The sequence below is a fragment of the Pterocles gutturalis genome, unplaced genomic scaffold (assembly GCF_000699245.1).
Source record: "Pterocles gutturalis isolate BGI_N339 unplaced genomic scaffold, ASM69924v1 scaffold20686, whole genome shotgun sequence".
Classification (NCBI taxonomy): domain Eukaryota; kingdom Metazoa; phylum Chordata; class Aves; order Pterocliformes; family Pteroclidae; genus Pterocles; species Pterocles gutturalis.
The window spans coordinates 64,984-89,576 of record NW_010100896.1 but is presented as its reverse complement, the minus strand read 5'-3'; the positions used below and the strand labels follow the sequence as shown (position 1 = coordinate 89,576).

General features: G+C 42.1%; 1 protein-coding gene across 1 annotated transcript in view; it reads right to left on the bottom strand.

Annotated features, from left to right (window-relative positions):
• The window catches only part of PDIA5 (protein disulfide isomerase family A, member 5), a gene marked incomplete at its 5' end in the record, with an annotated part of 88,020 nt that overhangs the window by 9,530 nt on the left and 53,897 nt on the right, over positions 1-24,593 (bottom strand). Inside the window, 4 exons of the mRNA XM_010081545.1 lie at positions 2,716-2,786; positions 18,806-18,936; positions 21,479-21,642; positions 22,687-22,757. Of these exons, the coding sequence (XP_010079847.1) occupies positions 2,716-2,786; positions 18,806-18,936; positions 21,479-21,642; positions 22,687-22,757 (437 nt within the window). The remainder of the gene's footprint in view (positions 1-2,715; positions 2,787-18,805; positions 18,937-21,478; positions 21,643-22,686; positions 22,758-24,593) is intronic.

Here is a 24,593-nt window from a genome sequence, read left to right as displayed (position 1 = left end):
TGGAGCATCATAAATCAGTTCCTTCAAGTTGAACTTTAGGATCAGCCAAAAGGCAGAATGCAGATTTTTTGCAGATTTAGCTGGTGCCCTTTCAAGAGTCTCTGGAGTCGTTAGCGAACATGCCTTCCTGCTCTCCGATCTGTTCAGCAAAGTGACAATCCTCACATTTGCATATTCTGATGTACACTGGTCATTGCCAAAACTCAAGCTGTGGAGCACAGGCCAAAGGCTTTCCCCTGGCAGCTGTATCCAAAGACAACAGCGCCCCAAGGCAAGAAGATGTTTTTTTTTTTTTCTTTTTTTCTTCTCTTTTTAAGTAACTGGAAGCAATATGCTAACTGCTTCACTAGACTAGCTTCTTCACTGATCTGGTCTTACAGGCACTGAATTTCTCCAGGTACACGGAAAGACCTGGAGGCTCTGCTTTATGGGTTACACCCTGAGCTGTGTCTTGCAATAGCCACACCACTGCCCCAGGCAAGCATGTATGGTCAGGATTTCTGCTAAAACCACCAGAAGTGATGTGGCCAACCAGAACTGACATTTGGGGCCAATGTTCCGAGCACTGTGTTTTTAAACTCTGACTCCAGCAGTGCAGATGATGAAAAAGTACACAGCATTACACAGAACCCTGGGGGGGTGGGGGGTTTCTGTGCCAAAACCACCCCCTACAGAGCATCTGCAGAGCCAGAGACACGTATTTAACAGCTTCAAGTTCTGCTCATCTTCAAAATTCCAATGTAAAGACTCAGTTTCCCAAAGGATACCTTTTAAGATACCATTTATAACCAATTCAAGGTTGGAGTGTATTTGATTGTTCTTTGGCTTCTGCAGAATTAAATGTTTAATTAAAGGACCAGCCCTATTGAAAAGAAGATACAGTTTAAATGCTACCAGACTCTGTTAAAGTGAAACACTTTTCTCTGGGGGGTAAAAAAAAAGACACTACTACAGGTATAAAATGAAAATTAATAATCTTAACGCTGTTTTTGAAAGAAGAAATACTTCTTACCTCTTAAGCAGTAATTTTACAGAAGTTTGAAAATCCACAGAACTACAAATTAGCCAAAGTTTGTAGGCTAAGCCCAGTTTGAAACATGGGAACATGCCCAGTGCTGCTTGTGGGAACAACCATATGCCATTCTGAAGTTTTAAACAGGTTTATTTTCTTTTCCACAAAGGCATAAACTGTCAGAAAGAAGCACCTTGGCAGATTATGGCTGTACACAATTAAATAGGGCTCCCCAGATAATCAATCCCTGGCACTTTTATAAGTCATTGGGGTAGAATAACATCGTTTTCCCTAACTGCACACACCTCTTTGAAACTGTACCAGCCTTAATATTCCCTACCGGCTCTCCCATTCCAACTCATTACATTTTATACCTCCTCACTTCAGCCTTAAACTGAAGTCAAGAGTTGCAACCGTCAATCACCGCTCTGCTCTTGGAGCCCTTTCACAACCTGCAATGGGAACTGAAAGCTTCCCAAGCCTGCATTTACCACCACCAGCACGTCCAATAAACTGCGCCATGATTCAGATTGCTTGTTAATACATCTTAGGGCTCTAATAAGCAAGTTTCACATTGTTTGGTACATTTGCTTCATCTCCTCTGAGTAAAATTTTAATGAGTTTAGGAAAGAGAGGCTTCATTGGGAACTACCAGAAAAGCAGGAAAACACAGACACTTTCTCAGAGATCTTGGAAACAAACAAGTAACCAGAAGGCATCTGAGCGCACAAATTTACAGTAGTGAGAGAACTGAAAGCTGCACGCCTCTAAATCTTCTCTGTGCCAGAGGGCATAAGTGACGGACTTCTAATTTTATGCAGTCAGTGACATAAGAATGATTTGTTTCTTGTCAATCTGATGCATCTTCTGAGAGTTACAGAAAAGATGAGAGGAAAAGAGGAAAGAACACCACAGAAATTCTTCCCTTATGGTAGCAGGCAGATTAGCAGGGGTATAAGTGTTTCAAGATTACCTCTTCATTTCCCTATTAAATTGCCAAATCTTTTCCATGCCACATCTAAACACAAAGCAATCGTGAAGCTGGAATAAATTCACAAATCAGAATGAAATACAATCCATTCAAAGATGATGAGCAGGTTTCTAACTAGTTGTTTGGTTAAATCCCATGGCTCAGGTGGGTTTTTTTTTTAATCCCAGATATGCAAGCACTCAGTTAAAAAGGTTCAGCTGATGCAAGGAAATTAACTGGTGCGCTTCAGCCATCAGATATATTTTCAAGGCAGAAGCACAAGGGTCCTAGAAGGGCCTGACATCCTGGACTCGAGTCAGCCAACTTAAAGAAATACATTATATTTATGCTATGCAGGCAAAGATTAGTTATATGATGGAGGTCTTCAAAACTGTTACACAACTTGGGGTTTCTCCACATGCACCTCACTTAAGGCTGACAAAAACTGAAGGGGAATGGAGATGATGTAAACTATCTTTTACTGATCTTTCAATGAGAAAGAATATGTTTCACTTCATAGAAAAGAACTCTTCTGGAAAGTATCAAACAGAAAAGACAACAGAGTAATGCAGTTTGTCGAAAAAGTTACAACCCCTAAGATGCAGATACATTTCTATTAGCATTAGCAGTAATTTTATCTACAAGCCTAACACCTGATCAATAAGCAAAGCCTGTGAAGTACAAATGGTGGAAAACATTCTTAATATCTCTGAAATTATTAACAGCGAGTTACCTTTCGATCTTCTTTAAAGACTTCGGCAGCAGTTGTAAAATGTGGAATGGCATTTTTACAGTGTGGGCACCCTGTTTGAAATGGGAAGAAAAAAAACACGTAAGTTGTAAATAAGATACTGGGACAAATTCAAGACACAAAGTGAATTAATGGAAAATTTGTATTAAAAATACTTCTAAACAAGAGTCCTCCAGTTCTGGGAAAAGCAGGACAAGGCATCTGTAGACCATGTGTCAGCTACATGAACTTAAGCACGTGTTTAAGATCCCTCTCACTTTAAGCAGTTTAAGTGTATACTTTCAGTTAGGCAACATCCCATGGTGCAGAGGGCTCTTCTCTATCACCCGTCCCTTAAAAGCACTGAAAGATCACCAGCCACAAACCGACAAAATGTTTCCCTGCTGTTGTACCTCCTCATGGGATTACCACGTGGGTTATTACTGCTGTTCCCACAGATGCAAGCTGCATTTGGACAAAGGAATTAAGATAGCACAGTTGTGAGCAGGAGGAGATCGGGATTTGGAAGGGAAGTTGCTGGATGAAAAACTCCGTATTGAAGACCAAGGGGAGTGTTTAGAAGCGTTGGGGAACAGCCTGTGTTAAGGCCAAGCCATTGGGATCGTAAGGGAGGGGAAGAGGAGCAAGTCCAAGAGGCCACACATCTCTCACTTATGGAGAGCAGATGTCCAGCCCTGGGTTAGGATGGCTGCTGCTGGCCTTCCTGGAGATCCTCCTCCTCTTCAGCATGAAACAGGCAACCCCAGAAGAGTTTTACAGACACAGCACACAAGAACCCCACAGCTCTGTGTGGGAGACGGGCTGATACTTGATTGTACCACTGCAGCATTGTACAAAAGGCCAGCTCATCCCTTCCTTAAACATACACTAAATTTACTCAAACATTTCAGAAGAATGGGAACAAGAACTGCTCTCTTGAGTCAAGATTTAGATGTGAGCGCTCTTAATTCAGAAGCAATGTTTATTGTCCATGATTAATCTAAACTACTCTCAAAATATCACTACTAAGTAAAGCTTTGAAAAGGAATGTATCCACCTATGTGTAACAGATTACTTTTTTCAAACACAGCATAAAGCAGTTTTTCCCAAGCAAAGACTCAGGACACAACTTTCTGCTTAGATGCAGGGGAAAATGGAACGGACACATTTCTGTCAAGCCTCTGTAATGCTAGAAAGGCAAAATAGCTCATCCTGCTATTATTTCTGGATAGGAACAGAGCACAGACGAGTTACTCACAAGCTCCAATTACTGCTTATGCTACTGTTGTTCATCATTGTTAAAATACTGGTAAACAACCAGCTGTGTTACTTTTAAGTCAGTACTGAACAAATGCCCTCTTAGGAGGCTTGCAGCCACCCTCTCATAAACTGCACTCGCTCTTTTAGCTGACAAGAAAAACATTATCTGTGCATAAGCACTGCACATCCCTTTTCACAAAGGAAAGGCTGCACACCCCTTTCATCTTCACCAAGAGGCAATTTCATTGCTTACATGCACTGTTTTGAATTTTAGAGTATTTTTTTTTTCTTCAGAACGCCATTTTGGAAGCACTGCAATGACACAGATGCGTATAAACACAAAGAAAGTCCATGCAGTAACTAAGAAAACAAAAAAGTCCAGGGGACATTTCCTAGGAAACTGAGGCACTTCTGCAAATCTATCTTAATGGTTTCAAACTCCTTACACAGCATAACGGCAGTCTGTCCTGATGGCAGCTGTGTTTCACTGGGAGATAGTGCAGGTCCTCTACAGCTTCCAAACTATTAACTTTGTTGAGCAGTTTAGCATTTGCCTGGGAAAAAACGGTCAAGAAAAGGAGAAGGAGGAGGAGGAGGCGGAGGCTGGGGCTCCAGGCTGCTCCCATGACCACTGGCCCACTTCGGTGACCCATTTTCTCTCTCACCACTTGCCTGTCCCATCTGCCTGATACTGTAAAGCCTTCGGGTCAGGCCATCTTGACACATCTTTGGTAATATCCTGTACTGTGGGTGACTGCCTTGGTTGACTTGTTAACACTGCTCTACACAAATAAATCAGAACTGGTGACAACATCTAAAAAGAATTCTAGAGACAAGAAAATGAGAAAAATCGTAAAAACCTAAAACAGGAACACTTGTTCCAGTCTACATGCTTACATGCTGTAGTTTACTCAAAAGCACTAAAGCATAAAGGCTCCCAAAAACTTAAACCTTTCAGGTTCTCCCTTCTGCTTATGATCTTGAGCTTAAAATTTAGATTTCACCAAACAGCAACTTTCAAACCCTCAATACAGATATTATAAGAGAAATACAAGACTTCATGTCTTCTTATTCCTCTCTAACGCTTTTTATGATACATCAAAGTGTTTCCCACCTCACGGGTGCTGGATCTGCAGAGGATGGGGCATTTGGTAAAGTCTCTCTCTAAGCCCCCACTAAAGCTGCAGCACGGAAGAGCTCTCCAAGAGCCACACTCTTCAAGAAAACCAGAACATGATTCAACAAAAACCAAGCCTATTCTTTCACACATAGAAAAGTCCAATGACTGATTAAAAATACAAGCTGCCATTTTACAGGGGCCAACAGATGGCTAGTAAGAAAACAGCCCCAGTAGCCGTTAGCTGGTGACTGCTCAGAGGAGCATCAGCAGCTGCTCTATGTCCCTTCCACTACAGCAAGTCACCACTGCACGTGCTGCTGCGTGGTGTTCAAAAGGTGACATTGAGACGGACTTTGAGTGGGGTTCTTGGAAAAGATGCACATCTTGTAAGGCCAAACAGGAGCACTGGATTATCTAGACTGTTACGGCGTTTTGGAAAAGGTAGGCAAAATCAAATATGCTTCGAGGTTGTAGTCAACACCACACAGAAGAGAGGAGCAGCATGTAATTCAAAACAACTAATAAAGGAACCTATTCTCACAGCTTTTACTTCCTCTTCTCTGTGATCTTCTCATCTTCTCACTCCAATACCAAATGACAAAATGTTACCTTCATTTACCAATCTGAAACTCCATCCCTCCTCCCCTCACTTCCTTCTTGGCCCAACCTCTTTTCTTTACTGTATTGTGCTTGTAAAACTAAAACACAACCATATGGCTTTTGGCAGAGCTGACTCCAAGTCCAGTAGGCATTTTGTTATCCTTGGACATCCATCCCCGGAACAGCTGTGAATGCTATGCTGAATTCCCAAGGAGTTTCAAGGAGTCACCGAAAAAGGGGGAAGAAGAACATCATATGGAATAGCAGAACTTCGTCTGTTACAACTTAGACGGACTGCCAAATGCAGCAAACACTTGGAAGTCAACCAACCCAGTCATTCTATTTAAAGTACACATGCCAAAAAAAATAAAAGCAGAGGTTGATGTCTTCATTTTGACAGACGGAAAACTTGTTCTCCCCATTCCCTCTTCACACCCACTATCACACGTTTATTTTAAGTGTTAACACTATCTTCCAGATTTGAAAGTGCAAAGAAAGGAAATGTACCGAGCGCTGCACATAAGGACAGGAAGCATGCAGGCTCCTTACAAAGGACTTTCCAGATGGGCTGCAATGGAAAAAGATTAAAATGGTGGCATCTGAAGGTGTGGGTAAAGTGTCAAGAATCAAAAGGTCCTGCCCCTTCTCAGTAGTATTTATAGGACAGTATGTCACTATGGACTAAAGAAATGAGAAGATTCATTCCATTTCACATGGAATGAATAATTTGGGTGCTATGTTATGCACACACGCTTCCTACAAGGCCAAGAAGTAGACTTGCAACTGAGCAGCATTGGAAGTAGCACTTCTGGGAGCAAAGCCTTCTAACGTAGGTGCAGGGCTTTGCTTTATCAATTTTCTTTCTTCATTTTTACATCACTGTCAAACTTGATCTCAGTAAGGTTAACAGCAGATGTGAACTGAACAGTAATTTCCTGTGCCTGACTTGAGAAATCTGAAAGAAATCTGCTTCTGGAACATCCAACCTTTCCACAAGATCCTAGCACTGGCCCTCAAAACCTCTAATAATTTCTGCAAATCTCGAGCTAACTTCATTTCCTAATGCAGAAACACGCTTGCATCGCCTGGCAGGAAAGCAAGAGAGCTTGACATCTGAGGCATGTGCAGTAGCATGTGTTAAGGCTGTTCTCCGTTCCCAATCGGTAAACGATACAGTTTTATGACAGCTCTGGCCGGACATTCTCACCAATCTGTGTTCAAAATTTTGCACTCTGGAGGCTCCCCCGTGCAGCCTGTGGTGGTATCTGCTCTGCCTGAGCGCTGAAGCCTGCTGGGGGATGAGGGCTGCCTGCTTAAACTACAGGTCCATGTAGGAACACCTACAATAGGGGGTTCTAAGTTCTCTTTGCCTTTGCACTACAAATTTAAAATTTTACATGAACCCAGCTTTTTCTACAGGCTTTTTTCCCACCTTTCATACTGTAAAGTTGGTAAGGGCTGGGAAGGCACACTGCAGTACAGTTATGGCAGGCACTGTCACATTCCTCACCTTGAAAACCAAGCAGTTCTATAGACTTATCCAGTCCATTAAAAATACAGTTTCTGAGGGTAAAAATTCAAGAGGAATGGCTGATGAACAGCAGACAAGGGAAATCAAGTAAGCAAGCAGGCTTCATTCAGACCCATTACCACTGAGGGGGAGAGGGAGTCAGATTAAATCTCCTCTAATTAGAGAGGTATTCAAAGGAAAGCTAGGGAGTCTTTTGGGAGATGAAGTGTTGGAAAATATATAGCCCAGTTTATTTTCCATGGACTGAATTTACTGACAGCAGGAACAACCACACGGTACAGCATCTTCTCTGAGTGTCTTTGAGGAAAGAACCAATGACCCAGCATTGATTTGGGCACAGAAAGGTGTTGGGAGAGGTCCGAACACCCATTTGTCAGGTAAGGTAAGAAAGACACAAAACTGATCCTAAAAACCAAGCGCACATTGCCCCAAACATAAGAGTAATCAAGCATATGTTGTGGTGTGAAATAATATCTGGTATTTAGAATTGTAAATATTTTCCATAACTGCAGAGTCCCATGGGATTCAGAAGGGATGCAAAGAGGATTTCAAAGCAATGAAACAATCAACTGAACAACCTACATATCTTCATTGCATGCAAATGAAGAATTTTTCATTGGACAGGGTTTCTTTTTTAACCAAGTGAATTGCTTAGAGATGACAGCGAGTCAAAAGAAAAAGATTCTTAAAACTTCAATGTACAAAAGTATTAGGACCAGATGGCAATTATAAAGATGTCTCCAGGGTAGTGTGTGAAACAAATGCACCCTGTTGGACAATAGTCACATTGTTACATTTAAAATAAAATTGTGTGATATTTTCAAAATTGCCTAAAGGAATCAAGTTCTCTTTCCAAAAAACACAGGTTTCTACTTGCTTAAATACGAAAAATGTCCTTTAAGTTACTTCATGCTTTGTTTAATTCGAAACTACAAAGCCCAGTGATATAATATAACCTCTCCACAGCTGAACAGTACAAGGTTAATTCAGTTTCCTTAGAAGAGTGGAAGCTGTATTAGCATAGCACATAGAAGAAAGGTGAAGCTGTTTTTAATGAATATAAATCAAAAGCTAACAATTTGTACAAAATAGATAAAGGGAGCAAATGGACATCAAAGCCGTATCTACAGTCAGCAGAGGTAATAATGATGTTTTAACTATATAAGGGACTTTAAATGCATTAGAAGCAAAATAAATCCAAACAATACCAGCACTATAGCTTTGAAAAATGGAGTTGTCAAAAGGAACTTCACCAACTGTATAAATGAAAATATTAAGTAGGTGTGGAGAAGGCCTCTATGCCTGGCACCTCCAAAATGCAGTCTGCAGTTCTGGGTCCACAAATCAAGAATGGCTTCAAACTGGAGGGGGCTCAGAAGACCCATAAGAAAAATAACAGGACTGGAAGGTGCGTTTCATGGCAAAGGGAGTCAGGAAGCTCGCTGTGTCAACAGCTTAGATCTAAAGATTACGAAGCGATAGAAACGTCAGTGAAGTGAAAGAAAAGTCAGTCTAGTTTTCATTATAACGAGCTGTTCAAACTGGGTGCCAAATGCTAAGTAACCTCCAGAGCTGGCTGTGTGCTGAAGCCAGTCAAATTCAGACAGGAAATTCACATTCCCCATCACTAGTGACTTTTAGTCTGCAAGGAAATGGTTTTCTAAAAAAGATACTTTCACGCAGTGGTTTTCCACCTGATCAGACTGCTGCCTGTCCTTGGCTCACATTGCTGAGCTGAAACTGCTACAGAGGTGATTTCCTGTCCTTGTATCAGTCTCCTGAGCAGCTGCGGGCTGCAGCATGGCAGCCCCAAGGGTCAGGTGAGGACGACAGCCTCTGCAGACCCTAACCTGAGTATCCCCAACCAAAGAGGCTCTACCAGTGCAGATCAGGCATTTTTGACTTCAGAAAGCACCATTAATACAGAATGATGTATAACCCCAACCATGTTGCTTCTGTGTGTGCTTTTAGCATCTTGTACATAATAAAATCTGGTAAGTAAAGCAACAAAGCGGTGTGCATATATTTTATATGAGATTTTTCAAAGAGGTAGTTTAAACAGGCATTCATTTTAATGGTGTAGACTGTTTCCATATCAAATATACTAACTTAAACTGTCAGTATTTTCATAGGAAAGTCCTGGCCAACTCTTTAGAGGAGATCTGAAAGCCCAGTGATTTGTGCGACAGTGGCATTTGTGCTGTCTGTGCTCTATCCTCAGCATGAGGACAGGATCTGCTCCTCCTTCAGCCCCCAGCTTCCTTTAGTACTTCTCAATGGGTAATCTCAAATGCTTTAACTAATATCAATTAATTACGCTTCAAATTGCCCCTAAGAGAGAGGCGACTATTGCCCTCTGTCATTACACCCAAGGTTAAATGGAGTCAGGAAGAGGTTAAGTGACTCTGGGTTCACAATCTTGCTTGAAGGGGGAGCAGGGCTGCAAGGTGGTGACTCCATTCATTCAGCTGCAAAATCACTGGGGCCTCAGAGGGCTCAGTACGTGGCAGGATGGAGCCCTCAGAGTGCAAAGTGCAGAGCAGGGAATGACTTTCCGATTCCCCATCTCTGCTTGAAATCATCACTGTCCAAATAACAGGGGTAGATACTGCCCTCTGTTATTGGTTTTTAAATTACTGCAATTCTAAGCAAGCGAAAGCAGCACATTGCACAGCTATCAAAGCAAAGCCGGGAGCTTGTAGTCTGCAGAGTAAAGCGGAGCCTGTTTCCACTTCAAGAATTCCAAGTGATTAACTAGAATTAAAACAAGACTATTACTTGGTCAATCACAGAAAGACAAGCTACAGACAGTAATTACACAGATAAGAGCTGAGAATGGGTATACTGCTTAAACCAACACAACTCATGTAGCTACAGAAGTTATTGAATCCACAGGCAGATGTGACAAAGGCATTTGGAGATGTTACTGAAAGGTTAATTCACTTTTGTTCTACCAGTAGAGGATTGGAGGGCCTTTTAATTGAATATCTGTAACCAAAGCTCATTTTATGACATGACCTGACACACAGCATAATCATAATTCGAAGACACAAGATATTAATTGAAAGGAGAGGGATTTGTCCTTTGATTTGAAAAAGGTCATAGGGTTTTCAGTTAAGCATCAGGTCAAGCAAGGCTTGCCTTGCTACTCTTAACAACAGGCAACCTACTACTAATTTCATAGCCTGCTGGTGGTGTTGTTGCTTTTTTTTCCAAGTTATATGAATTCTTATTTTGTAGCACTTTGGAGGTATACAGAGGAGACAAGGGATACAAAAACCACATCTTTGGAAGCCACAGTCTTAGACATGAGCAATTGCAATAGTAGCAACAAAGTCATCAGAACAGGCTAAAATACAAAGGTGAAGATGAGAAAGACTCAGCACAAAAGTTCTGGACTGTTTTATCCACTACAAAAGGTAAGGATACGACCAACTGCAGTGAATTACAAATGACACGACAGCACCTGGCATTTGGCAACAAGCAAATCTTTATAATGGAAAGCTGTAGAGCAAGCCACCTCTGGACAGAAAGGGTTAAAGAGCAATAGTTATATCCAGAACAGAACTTAAGTGTAAGTTCCAGCAGACCTGGATCTTCCAGGTAAACTGTGTCACTGGCCCATGTGGCACAAACAAAGCTGGTAACAGCGATTAACCAAGTCAGCATCAGCCTTGGTTAACTGCAAACATAATTAAAGAGCAATCACAATCATTTTGCCATCTGACCTGCCAGTGGATGCAGCCAGTAATCAGAAGATAAACTGCTCTGAGTTAGCAGCAGTCCGGCAGAGTGCTGCGGGAAGCACTGTTGAATTACACCTGCACTGAGGCTCAAAAGCAGCCTCTGTTACGATAATGGTGCATCACCAGAAAAAGCATCTGTCATATTGGAAATGGGTTTGATGATAGTGCATAAGGGTCATTGGCATATTCATAGTTAAAAGTCTTCTAATGTTCCCCACACAGACTTCAGGTGACATTGCACAAACACAGCTGTGTGTCTGCCAGGAGAGAATTTCACGGGGCAAGGGCATGGTCTTCCCTCCTCCTCCCCTTCTCACAAGCCTGAGATGTTTACATACAAGTAATATTCTTCACACCAATTCAAGCAGCTGTAACACTTTAGGGTTACAACAGATTTAAAGCATTAGTGCTGTTTCACAAAACAAGAGGAGGTGGGTCACCCCGACAAATTTTATTTTAATGCCCCAGCTCCACAACAGCCACCTCTGAGCACTTCATCACAGCTACGCGCAGTCCTGTGAAGTGCCTCAAGTTCTGAGTCGAGAGCAGTTAAAACTCTTCTCTCAGTGCTAATTAATATCCTCGACACAAACACTGGGGCTAAGAGCAGTTCTGCCAGTCCGATTGCAGAGACCACTCTATAAATTCATCCTTTATCCAAACCAGCCTGTTAATGGGCTCTGTGGCATTAGCACTCTTTACACCGACAGGAACGCTCCTCGCTAACGCCAGCCTGTAGCAAGAGCACCACTAATGCAGGAGAGAAACCAGTTAGCGGCAGAGGTAACATATCAAAATTCTGCAGTGCCAGCCCACGCAGGATTTAAAGCCTTATTATCAGAGGGTCCAGACCTCGCTTCTGCCTCAGTCAACAACCAGAAAATCCTTCCTGCAAGGGTTTTTGCCTTGAAATGGATTCCTTCTGTTCAGCATGTTTTTAATAATTTTTTGATAGCTTAAGCTTCATTTACAAACACACACATTTCGTTCAGGCTCTTTGATACAGCCTCCTAATTTAACAAGATGTGCTTGCAAGTGATGGGAAGACCTCTTGGTGGGAGCCAATCCAAGGCCATCACGGGACACTGAATTCATCTGTGCTGCTCAGTGCATCTGGACTCATTAACGCAACTGTTGAGTATTTTATCCCCCGCTGTGCATCCTCCCTACAGAACTATGCCACTCAGGTCTGCTCAGCACTGAGACCCAGACCGGTCATCTCAGGCCCCGCAGCCACTGGCTGAAGCCTCACGGTCAGTCAGAATTTCTGTATTTTGTTAAAGCAGTCTGGCTTAGCCAGAACACAGCATTATCTTACCAAACCTCCCTCTGCAAAGGCTGAGATACAGTGCAACCACCTTTGTCCCAGCTTACTTTAAAAAAATGGGAGAGATGAAAAGGAAACATTACTGCTCTCTTAAGAACAGCTTTTTGATGACAGCTTGGGTCCCACGAGCGGGGCTAGCAGGGCTGGAGGAGCATACCAGCCCTCCTGGCTGTTAGCACCGCCTGCACCCTCTCTGCACACAGTGCAACCCACTCTGGCAAGGACTCTCAGACAAGTGCTTTTTTGTCGCTGTATATTCCTTGATGCAGAACCTGGACAGAAGAAACTGGGCAGTTTTTATTATACAAAGACAGAGAAGGAGCATATCAGGATACCGAATGAGCAATATTTTGAACAAAGCCTGTGGGTAAAATTGATCCAAGTTTGCTTTAGCTCTCAGCATTTTATGCACTGCTGCAGAAACACACAGGGATGGGAAGGACTGATTCAGTCAGAACTGAAAAAAATTATCCCTATTTGATTTCTTACTGCTGAAGAAATCCCTGTCTGATTTCTTACTTACTTCTTACTGATGGCTGGAAGATAACCCATCAGACAGCGATGATGTCAAGATTCCTGCTTGACATGGAAGCCCAAGAATTCTGTTTTACATCAGAACAATACTCAGGTACTTCCTCCCACTAACAGCTTAGGAAAACACACAGCCTTGTAATGGCTCACCGTCCCAAAGTTTTTTGTGACTTTATCAGACGCAGCTCAGATTAACCACTCTCATTAACTTCTTCCAGCCCTGACAGAAAAACCCTCCAAAAAATTTAACTAAAGAGCCAAGGAGGCTGATGTGTCTTAATTGCACATCCTCTTGTTGCAGTACAGCCACTCACTCAATACAAAAATCCTCATTAAAATCATCCTCGGTACAGTTTATTTCTGGGTGTTCTTTGGGTAACCCCTGTGGGTCAGGCTTCACCAGAAAGTAACCTTTTCCAGCTGACAGAAATAATTTCCAGTGAAGTGAAAGTTTCACTGCTGAACAGAGGACCGGAAATCAGCTCCCAGCAAAGTATTTATTAAAAATACCCATTCTGCGAACCCTGTTGAGTCCCACAAATTGAGGCCATTTGGCAAGATAATAACATTGGCAACAGCCACCCTTACGAACCATTAAAAGGGAGCATTTTCCCCCTATTATTTCTCATTGCTGCTGAAAGTCTTTATTTTTTAAGAATGCTTACTACCTCGAGTTTTTACAGAAGTAGGAACTGAATGATTTTGCTCAGTACTGAGCCCTTGCACTAAAAGTGACTGATGTAAAAAATAAGCGTCCCCTCTCCCATCATTTGGACCTGTTAATGACTGGTCTATTACACATAATTCCTGTTTCTGACACAGTTGATTCATTTGAAGTGTCTTTGGAGGCAGGGTGTTATTAAGCCTTTGCTATTTAGAGAAAATCAGAATTCCATGAGAAGGGTTAAAAAAAAAAAAAAAAAAGCAAAACCAATAAAACATAAACAAACCCAGAACAAACCAAAAAACCACTGTATTTCAAACTCCAGTGTTACTATTCCTAGAAACACAGTATTGCTCTGCTTGGAAGGCACTTCTGGAGATGATCTACCTTGAAACAGGGTCAGCTATAGCAGGTTGCTCAGCACTGTGTCCAGTTAGGTTTTGAATATCTCCAAGGATGGAGACTCCACACCCTCTCTGGTCAACCTGTTCCAGTGTTCAATTACCCCTACAGTAAAACAAAAACAAACCCCAAAAAAACACTAAAAAACAAACAAAACCCCCCTGAAACAACACTTCCTCTTTTGTTTAAGCAAAATTTCAATTTCCTGCATTTCAGTTTGTGCCCACTGCCCCTTGCCCTGTCCCTGGGCACCGCAGAGAAGAGTCTGGCTCTGTCTTCTTTACCCCCCACATCAGGCACTTATGCATACCGATAAGACTCTCTTGAACCTCCTCTTCTCCAGGTTGAACAGTCCCAGCTCTCTCAGCCTTTCCTCATACATGAGATGCTCCAGACCCTTAATCACCATCATGGCCCTTCACTAAATTCACTCCAGTATGTTAATGTTCTTCCTGTACTGGGGAGCCCAGAACTGGACACAGCAATCCAAATGTATTTCACCAGTGCCGAGTAGAAGGGAAAAATCAGCTCCCCTTGACCTGCTGATGATGCTCTGCCTAATGCAATCGAAGATACCCACTTATGGAGTCTGTGTCCCCAGCTCTGAATTGTTTCTACAAGAGCAGAAAAGACCTAGTGTAAGTTTGAGGGAACATCACCCAAGGAGAGATAAAACTTGACGGTCACATAACCAAATTATGACATCAAAAAAGCATATTAAATCCCAGGGATGAACAATGTAGAAGAGGGAACCGTGTGAGTTTTAGTTGGAGAATGTGATGGTTGTTAATTTGGTATGGGACTTTGCATTGACTAAACAAGAAATTCCATGTAGGACTCCAAGGGCTTCTCCAACAGAAGTTTGGGTTAAAAACACAGTGCACTCCTGAAGAACTATCTGCATCTGCCTATTTCATTGAAAAATGCTCATGCAGTTTCAATCACTTTTTTTTTTCCTTAATGCAGTTTGAGTAATGCAGGAAAAAAACCCTCCAACTGAGAAGACATGTTATTTACCGGAACTTTGTTGCCCTTTGTGATTCTGACAACTAATCACAACCAACTGCTTCTATTTTGCACAGTTCTCAGTGCTATAGTAGGAGGAGGTTAAATTTAATGTATTGGCAAAGTCAAACCTCAATTATCTGGGATAACAGAGTGGAGCGAGCACATAAAAGTAAAAATGCAGATAAAACACATTCAGATAAGCTATACGAACAAACAGCGAGGGCATAAGAGAAAGAAGAAAGAAAAGTCAGTGCGTTGATCCCAGAAGAGGCACTGATGCAAACCGGTCAGCCCAGGATACTAGGCATTTAATGCTGCAAGTCTTCAAACAAGCTCTGGACATAGACCACAGACATGCAGCTGGTGTACTTGTGGCCACAGCTGGTTCAGCACTGCAGTCTAACTGGGCTAGGCTGGATCTACTCTTGTCCATTTGTCTCACTTCCCAATTTGGTCCACAGCCCCCCAAATTCTGATCACCCACACACCAGACTACACGTATACACCAAACTGTACTCATACTAGTTGTCTCCTCTCCCCATTTCTGGACAAAGCCAAGCAGTTACAAAAAGAAGCCTGGAGTAGCTGATTGTATCCAGTACTCCAAGGACTGGTCTATGGAGATAATACAGACACAGATCACATAAACCCTCCCAAACACCTCACAAATTCTGGTACAAGAAGCCTACTGCTTTCAAATGCTCCTCAAACCCAGGACACAACATAGACCTATGGCATCATGCTTCACATCAGCAGGTTGTATCACTGTCCTCTTATTTTAGGCATTTTGAACTCAGAGATAAGGGAGTGGGATGACAATTACACCTTCAGACCACAAGAGCCCCACAAGGGTCCAGAAAAGAGCCGGGCCAGGTGCTGTGCAGCACAGACACCAGCAGCCTGCTTCAAGTGCTAGCCCTGAGAAGTACCAAAAAGTGCTAGCCCATACCCTGAGCCTTTGTGGTGTGGTGGCCTCAGAGGGTACAGACCTACCCAACGGACACCTGGATGAAGACCAGGTCCAAGGCAGTTATTGGCACAAGCAGTGTTAGCTTGTCTGCAGCTGGCGCTTCCGTCCCAAGCCAGTACTGGGGACCTGCCCCTGCTGCTGCCTATGGCCCCAGATCAGTCATGATAGTGCACAGAGATGCCACCGGGGAGGAATGGGAATGTGAAATCAAGAACATCACCCTCTGTGGGTGTCAAGTCCGCAGGAGGGGATTTTTTTCCCAGTAATTTCCAAGAGTTTTGATTCTGATTCTCAATCATTAAAATATTCCACAGGCACCAGGAATAACCTTTACACTTCACCCACATTCAGGGTTATAGCGTAATGAGTTCCCCATCTTTTCCGTGTGGATGTAGCAGTCTTCTCTTCCGGAGCTAAATTACTGTGAAGTACTTGTTCAGTACCATTAAAGCACTGCTCAGCTCAGTCCAGAGTTATCGCCATAGCAGCAGATTGATGGTTCTCCTGTACATATCAAGTAATTTGGACTGGAAGCTGCCACAGAAAAGCCAGATCTCATTTTAGTTTGCATGTAAGATATATATCTGTGGCCTTTGCCTAAACGTTTGTCACTCCAGCTGAAAGCTTCACAAAGGTCAGAATATTCAGCTTTCTGCTTTAAATTCTAATGACAGATGAGATATACATTTCTTAGCATAAATATTTATATATAAACATACTTCATATATGCATGTATACACACACCCCCAATCTTAAAATATCTCAGCATATGCGTAAGTGTAACAAGTACTGCCATAGAGTCACAAGTGAATGGAGTAACATACTGTGAGTCTGCAACTGACCTAAGATGTGGATCTGAATAGAAAAATAAAATTATTTGAGATAATGGGGCCTGGCAATTTTAGCAGTGTTCCTTCTGCACTAAAATAAGCAAGTTAAGACTAATTGATAACGTAAGCTCCAAGAGGTCTCAAGATTGAGAAAACGATAAACAAAAGCTCATCTATCAAATTTAGCAGGAGGCACATTACCACTGCAGAAACGCTGAAAAATAGAATGATTTGTACCGTTCTATTGCATTAATGATTATTTCACAGAAACCAGAGATTTTCTGCTCCTTTCCCGTGCACCCAGCAAAGGGCAAGCTCATTGCACTCTCTTTGAGCACCTGCTTTCTGCTTTGCACACAGACACTTCCACATTTAGAGAGAACAAATCTGACAAATCAGAAACTATGCATGACCCACATACTGACAACACAACAGCAACTCTGTCTTAGGAGTCATGGGAAGGCCAAAAGCAGTTCCAGTTAACACCTCTCTGTCCTGTATATAGGGGTCGCACGCAGCACTGTAGCCAAAAACAGTGCAAGAAGAATGTGTCTGAAGGGCAGCTCCAAAGGACTCAACAGTCTTACATCATGCAAGACCTGTTTCTACTGCCTGCTTGTACAGACAGGGCCAAGCTGATCTTTATTCACCCCTCCTGGTATATGGGTAGAAGTCAACCTGCAAACAATGGTATCATAATTAGCCCATCAGGCAAGTTGCCTCATGCTTTCAACTCTGAGACCTACATCCTAATTGCACATAGTGTCTCTGCTTTAAATATGGCCTGAAAAAAGATGAAGAATTAAAGTGCCTTAAAAAGATGCAGCTAAAAACCAAAAGGGCAATAAATCTATCTCTTCTGCAGAAAGTCACTCATCAGGTAAAGAGAACTCAAGAGGTGGCAAACTCCTAAATCTTACCATTTAGCATGCAATCATTTGATTTCAAAGTTACGGCTTGCTCTTAACCAGTTAAGGTCCATGAATCAGAAATTCCTGGCACATGGGCAATTTTTAGTCAATAGGTGGTGGGAACTGGAACTGAGAAGGGAATAAGTCCCCTTCCCTTTTCTTTTACAACCTTCCAGAAATCTCCCTTCTGAATTGCACCCCTCCCTTTTCCCACATCCCACATCCAGCAGAGCTTCATGAGAGCCCAAAAGCGTTCATGTTTAATTCTCTAACAGAAAAGCAAATTAAGGGGATGCCTGATTAAACATTAAGGACCTGAGCTTTTTCTCCTTTTCTGGAAAACACCTTCATTTTGATGGGAACAAGTTAGTAACTGCTTATTTGAAGGTTATCCATTAACTGCAGGGCTGGCCATGTGATAGGGAAGAATTTTTCCTGCATCTGGGGGGGGTGCTGAGTCATGGTGCTAGAAAAGCAAGTTAATACTTTCTAATATTAAGTGCCAGGATTACCTCCTCCCTTTGACAGACCCCTCAAAAATTAAGAACCTGTACCAAGTCTGCCTGTCTCTGGGACAACACTGGAAAACAGAAGAGGTCCCTCCCATTCACCTAATTTATAAGGGGCCTGATTCAAAACTTCTCTAGAAATATTCTCAGGAGCTTCAAAAAGAAAGAGTGCGTGTGTTGCATGCTAAACAATCTGGGAGGAGGAAGCAATGCCCATATTCCCAGTGGAGATTTAAATGTAGATTTATTACAGACAAAATTTATTCCATCAAAATTTGTTCTTAGCCTCCAGGGACTGATTCCTCCTACACCACTACATCGATTTCACTACTGAAGTGCTGCACTAATGAGTCAGGCTCTCCATGTCCATTATGCTACTATAAAGGATCACATTTTGTTATATGGACCATAAAATGCAGCAGAGGAAAATAAATCTGTTTTGTTTATGCACCCCTGCCTGCTTTGGTGTCTGCATTAACACAATAACTCTTTAAATAAACACTGTATACTGTTTCATTTTTGTTTATAAAGATACAAACGGTAGTGCCAATGATGGCCCCATGCAGTTACATTTAGAATCAGCTCTTTACCCCTAAAAGTCTGGGGACAGCGAGTGAATTAATTCAGGATTTCATAAACTGTAGCATTTATAAAACTCATTCACATAGAGAGGTATTTACTCACATGGTGCATAGAACATGACAAGGGTGTGCTTCTTTTTCTTCAAGGATTCCCTGAAGTCTTCTCCAGCAAGGTGGATAACGCTAGTCTGCTTTTCTTCCCATGCAGGCTCAGGTGGAGGTGGTGCTTCAGGACTAGAAAAGAAAGGAAATTAGATTGTTTTGAAAATGTTTCTGAAAGCAGGCAAAGGGGCATCACATCCTGGTTGTTAACTACCATGAGGGAACTGAGGCTGAACAATCCTTCAGGGTGCCTGTGCAGTAGAAAATTTGCTTGATATTTCCAAACCCAGATAACAAAAAAAAGATGCAAGTTAATTTCTGAAACTCAATAAAAATATAATTTAAGTGATCATAATCAGGCATATGATAGGAATGCAGAATAAAGATTTCCTACATTGCATCCAACATCTAGGTAGAAAAAACTTTGCTCTTGCGTCATCCATAGGCACGAATTGAGAAGAACAGCAACCAGGTAGAATCAAAAGGCAACCGATATAGAACAGCATCTTCCATTCAAACATCCTTTTTGTACTCTTTATCGCTATCATGCAAACCTCTATGAAGAATTTCATGACCTTCTCTTCAATTCAGATATTAAAGCCAGGATGCAATAATCAGCATCGTTCCACTTGGAAGACTGGGGGTGACTGAACTGGAATATTTTACCTTGATAAAGAGAATGTCAGGTTTCAATTATGACTGCACATACTGACTAGATCAGAGCGATCCCGCACATCCAGAGCGCCTCTAACAAAACTTCTGCTATTCACCAGCCCACAGACTTCTCTCAGACTCATTATCTGTATCTTAAATAGTTATTACCTGTATAATCATCAGAATGGCGCCACAGTATGAAGATCTTCATATGTCGCCTTGGTAATAAATTAGCTTTTCAGACTTTCCTGTCACTTGGAATTACACCATTTTAAGTTGTATCAGGTACATAAAAAACACGTGGAGAAAAACTCGATTTTTAAAGTCCTACTCAAGGTCACTTGGTGGACATCCATCATATTTCCATCGATACCGATTTGCCAGTTGTTAGTGAAAGAATTAGAGCAGCTGGTCTGAATTTTCACACGAACGCAGTTGGTGTGAGCTATCATCGATTACAGTTACCATCAGAGGTGCGACTTCATCTCACACAGACCTTCCCATGCTGACCTGAAACAAGCTATGCAGATGCTGGTAACAACCTCATGTGGCAGCACAGACTAGAGCCACCACAGAGAGACTGGAAATCCATGTGGCTAGACTAGACCACTCAATGGGATAGGTTTACACAAGCTGTACTTTTATCTCCAGCCTGCACCCCAGATGCATCCCTATTTCCACCAACTTCAGTGCAGCTGCAACAATTTTATCCCTGGTCAGCAAACGAGGATCTTACTCTAAGGCATCTCGAATTGTGAGAACATCCAGCAGTCAAGAGCAGAAGACAAGTTGTCTGGGATTCCCCTGTGTTACTGCCTACCTGAGGCAGCAGACAAAAGTCTTCCAGAGGCACAGCAGGATCCAGAAAAGACAAACACCCCTTCCTTCTTCCTCATTGCTTATTCACCTGCCAATATGTACAGGCAGCCAGCATCAACCTGACTGTTTAACTCAATATAAATTACGTAGCACTCAAAATACTCCAGCAAACTACTCCAGCAAACTGGTGAAACTAGGACAGTGATTTAACATCGAGTATTGACACCGCAGCCTGGAGCCTGAGCATGCACGGAGGCCAGGGGAGTACTGTGTCTAAATGTAAAATATAGACAAAACCTCACAACACGCTACAAGGATGCTGCCAGACCATATCTATTACCTGATTTGAAGCACTCAAGAGATGCAATTTAAAAAGAGAAGAAAAAAAACAAACCCACAACCAAAAAAAACCCCACGCAATTCCCCTCCTCCCACCAAATAAGAGGGGAAAAATTTAACATTACATTCCTCACACCAACTGCACTTAACAGTTAAATGATTTAAAAACTTCACAAAACACTGGCAGTTTTCTTGCCCATTGAATAATGCAGAAAATATATTAGGCTTACAGTACCTGAAGGAAATGCATATTTTATTCCAGAATACTGAGAGAATTGTACCAGCAATTTACTTCTTTGAAATGGAATTATTTTCATCATATATCAAACTTAATTCTGCATATTTTAGCACGCCACTGAAGAAAAGTTGGTTGGTGCAGACAAAGGTGCTGTTTCTGTCAATCTCACTAGCTTTACTTAAGCCTCACATAGCTGGTGTTCTAGACATTGTCTCTGAAATACCGGAAAGAAGAAAGTACAACTGCAGAAATTCAGTTACTATACAGTGAAATCTGTTGCTTAGTATAAAGAGGGAACAGCAAACGTTCTGTTTATTTTTCAGAGACATTGATATTCCTTCTCTGCTGAGATACTTAGGGTACATTTGAAAAATATTTATTTTGCGAAACAAATATCAGGACACCGATGAAAAACCCCACAGCAAATAAAGGATTTGGTGTATCAGAGACCATAATTAACATACATGTTTGTATGGCTTTGAATACTGGAATTCAATTTGTTTTTGTTAGCAAGGGATTTAGGCAGTTGATGAAACTAGGTTTAAGATTTACCTCCTCACCAAATCAGTCTCCAGGAGTCAGTAACCAGCAACCCAAATATTATCTCAGACCCCCAAAACGTACTTTTGCAGCCAGTCGATTATCTTCTTCTTTGTTCTGAGGTGTGGCAGAGTGTATTTCTCTTCTCCATCCTTAAAATACTTCAAAGTAGGAAAACCTGAGATGTGATATCTTTCTGCCAGTGCCTTGTTGACGGTAGCATCGACTGCTGCAAGGACACCCGGACTCTAGAACAGAAACCACTAGCTGTAAATCCCAGCAATATACACACAGCCCTTTGGCAGGAAACAGTGAACTTGGGGGCAATCACTCATGATCTACATGCCTTCGCTTTCTCGGGTACTCAGCACAGATGCACAGAAAGACACAGAGGACTGATGCAAAACCAAGAAGTGATATCTTATGGACTAAATGTGACCAGAGTGTTACCTATTCTCCTCCCATTTCTGACAGGTTTCCCTGTATATAATTCACTTTATAATGCTTAACAGCTGTTCCCTGGAATGGCATTTCCTCCCATAAATCCCAATTTCTCCAATAAGAAACAAGCATTGTTAAAGACAAGTTTACTTCAAGGCAAATTTATCCTTCCCTAACTTGTGAGCATCTTTACATGGACCACCTTGAGAGTCACAGGAGAGCAGACACTTGTAGAGTGTGATTCATCTGATCTTTGTTTTTCTCATCTTATCCTCCTTCTCCAACAACTGCAAAGGGACTCTAGATGTCTCCACTCAAGATGCTTGAAGTATGGGGGAGACTAATCCTCCTTGCACGGCGTACACAGAGTGAGATTGAATCAATAACACTAATATCTACATTATTGGATCCCTCTTCTCCAGCCATGCTGATGGAGCACTTAAGATGAAGCTAATGGAGTGATAAACCACAAAACCAGGGTATCTGAAAGAGGGATCAACCCCCTTAGTTTTTTCCAAATCTAATTCATAAATAAAATCCTATGTTTCTTCATATTCAATGTCTAAGTAAGAAAAAAAATACATTTTGGATTTGATCATATTATTTATAAGGCCTACAGCAGAATACATAAACATTTTTCGATTTTGTTTTCATTCAAGACAGAATGTTCTTTCTAAGACTTTGGCAGGGCTCATGCATTAGCGATGAGACTGTACTTTGGAAGCACATTTTGAAGGGTCCTGTGGGAGGATGAGAACAGCTGAATTTGTTGTAGGGAGAAAAGCCACTTTTATTACTCCAGTTATTTATTACTGATTATTTGAAGGATATAACAAAGGAAATCAGCTTACATCATTGGCTACATGAAGAAACTCTGCAGCTTTCTCATATTCTGGCTTCATTTTCTTACAGTGCCCACACCCTGCCAAAAAAAAAAAAATCCAATTATTTTGTACATGCTGTGGTTATTCACTGACCCATCTTGCCATAATCAAAATCTAAAACCATGTGGTAGAGATTTACTAGAATTTAGTATGCATTTTACTTAATTTATTTGTAAAGCCTTAGTATGATTTAGGATCTTTTCTGAAGTGGTCACTATAGTTTAAACAAAGAATTTCATCTCTTAAAAAACAATAATAAACCCCCTGAATTCGCACCCACACCTCTTTCCTTCCAGAAAGTACTATGAACACAGCACTTGTCAAGCCCATTGCTTTTAGCATGCTCTTGGGTGAGGCACAACCTCACCCATTTCAGTTTCCAAATCTTTATCTGCTTTAAAAAGAAACAACACGGGCCCTCACATGACTTCCTGACTTTAAGTGGAGGCTTATACTAGCACAGCTTAATTGAGTAATGTAATTTGAATTAAACTGCACTGATAATAAGCCCGGCTTTACAGTGGTGCAGCATGTCCCTCTGGCAAGGATTTGCACTGATTTAATCACATCAGTGTAATTACACCACCACATATGTTCTCAACATAAGCAGGGCCTGTAAAACCGAGATAATGGTGTTTTCCCACTCGTGTGAAGTTTTCCGGAGATCTGCCATTACTTCACTGCTAAGTGCTGACATTACAATAAAGTAAAATGAATGCATGAGTGAGAAAGGCAGATTTAAAATAATTTGTGTGTAAATTAAAATGCTTTCAGCCAGTGCAATTGCTTCCAGGCAAGCTGAACTTTCAGGACCAGGTGAGGCTCCCACCATGAAGTGAAGTTGCACATCAGTACCTAGGGTGCAATGCTGGCCTTCCGAGACAGCCCCTTCCTCGCCCCCGCGCAGCCCCTGCTATCGCCCCTGCAGGGTCTGAGCGAAGGGATGGAGAGGCAGAGACCAACACCTGGGCAGGGCCAGGGCTGGCTCGTGCACAGAGGCTGGAGACACAGAGAGCTGCAATAAGGCGCAGGGCACAGCCCAGACACACTGCACTCGCCTGCCCCGGCGCAATGTAATCTCAACGAATCCCTCATCACACTTTTTCCTCTTGTTTGCAGCAGCAGCCAGCTTTTCTTTCTTCAGCTGTTATTGTTGGAACGGGTACTTGAAAGCCCAGACTTCACTGAACTTTTGAAAGTCACACCAGAAAATACAGCTAGAAATGTGTTTCAGTGCAGCTTCAGCAAAAGCTGCTTCTGAGGCATGCGGGCAACAGGGTTGGGGCTATTTTTACACCATTGCCTAAAAGAAAATAAACCAAGCACTCTGAATCTCAGTGCTGCTTTGCTTCCCACTAATGAGATGACTGCTGAAGCCAGCAGATGCAAACCTAAGTCTGAACTCAACCAGACAACTGTGATCTATACGGCACGAGCCAAAGAGCGCTCGCAGCCCAGAAGTGATAGGACATCCAGGTGTAACTTCACCACAGCAAACAGGGACTTCAGCAGAGCACTGCAGCACACCATTAAATGGTTTCAGGGCATGTTTATAGAACAAAGTGGATGCACTTGAATAAAGACTGCAAATCCCACCTGACAATTACAGCAAATACCCAAACGGTTGATCCCAGACCAAACTCCAGTTCAAACACCAGCTAAGGTCCATACTGCTTAGTCATCTGCATAATACAGTATTAAAAAGCCCCACGTCCTTCTTTTGAGCAAAAATCAACGCTTTAATGTGGTAGGAGCAGCAGAACGAGGGGATCTGGAGGAGGAAGCTTTGCTTCGGTTCTAGACGGTGGCAGGAGCATGTGCCACCAAGCTGGGAACCCGATGCAACAGCTTCAGAAGTGAATTCAGGAAGAAGC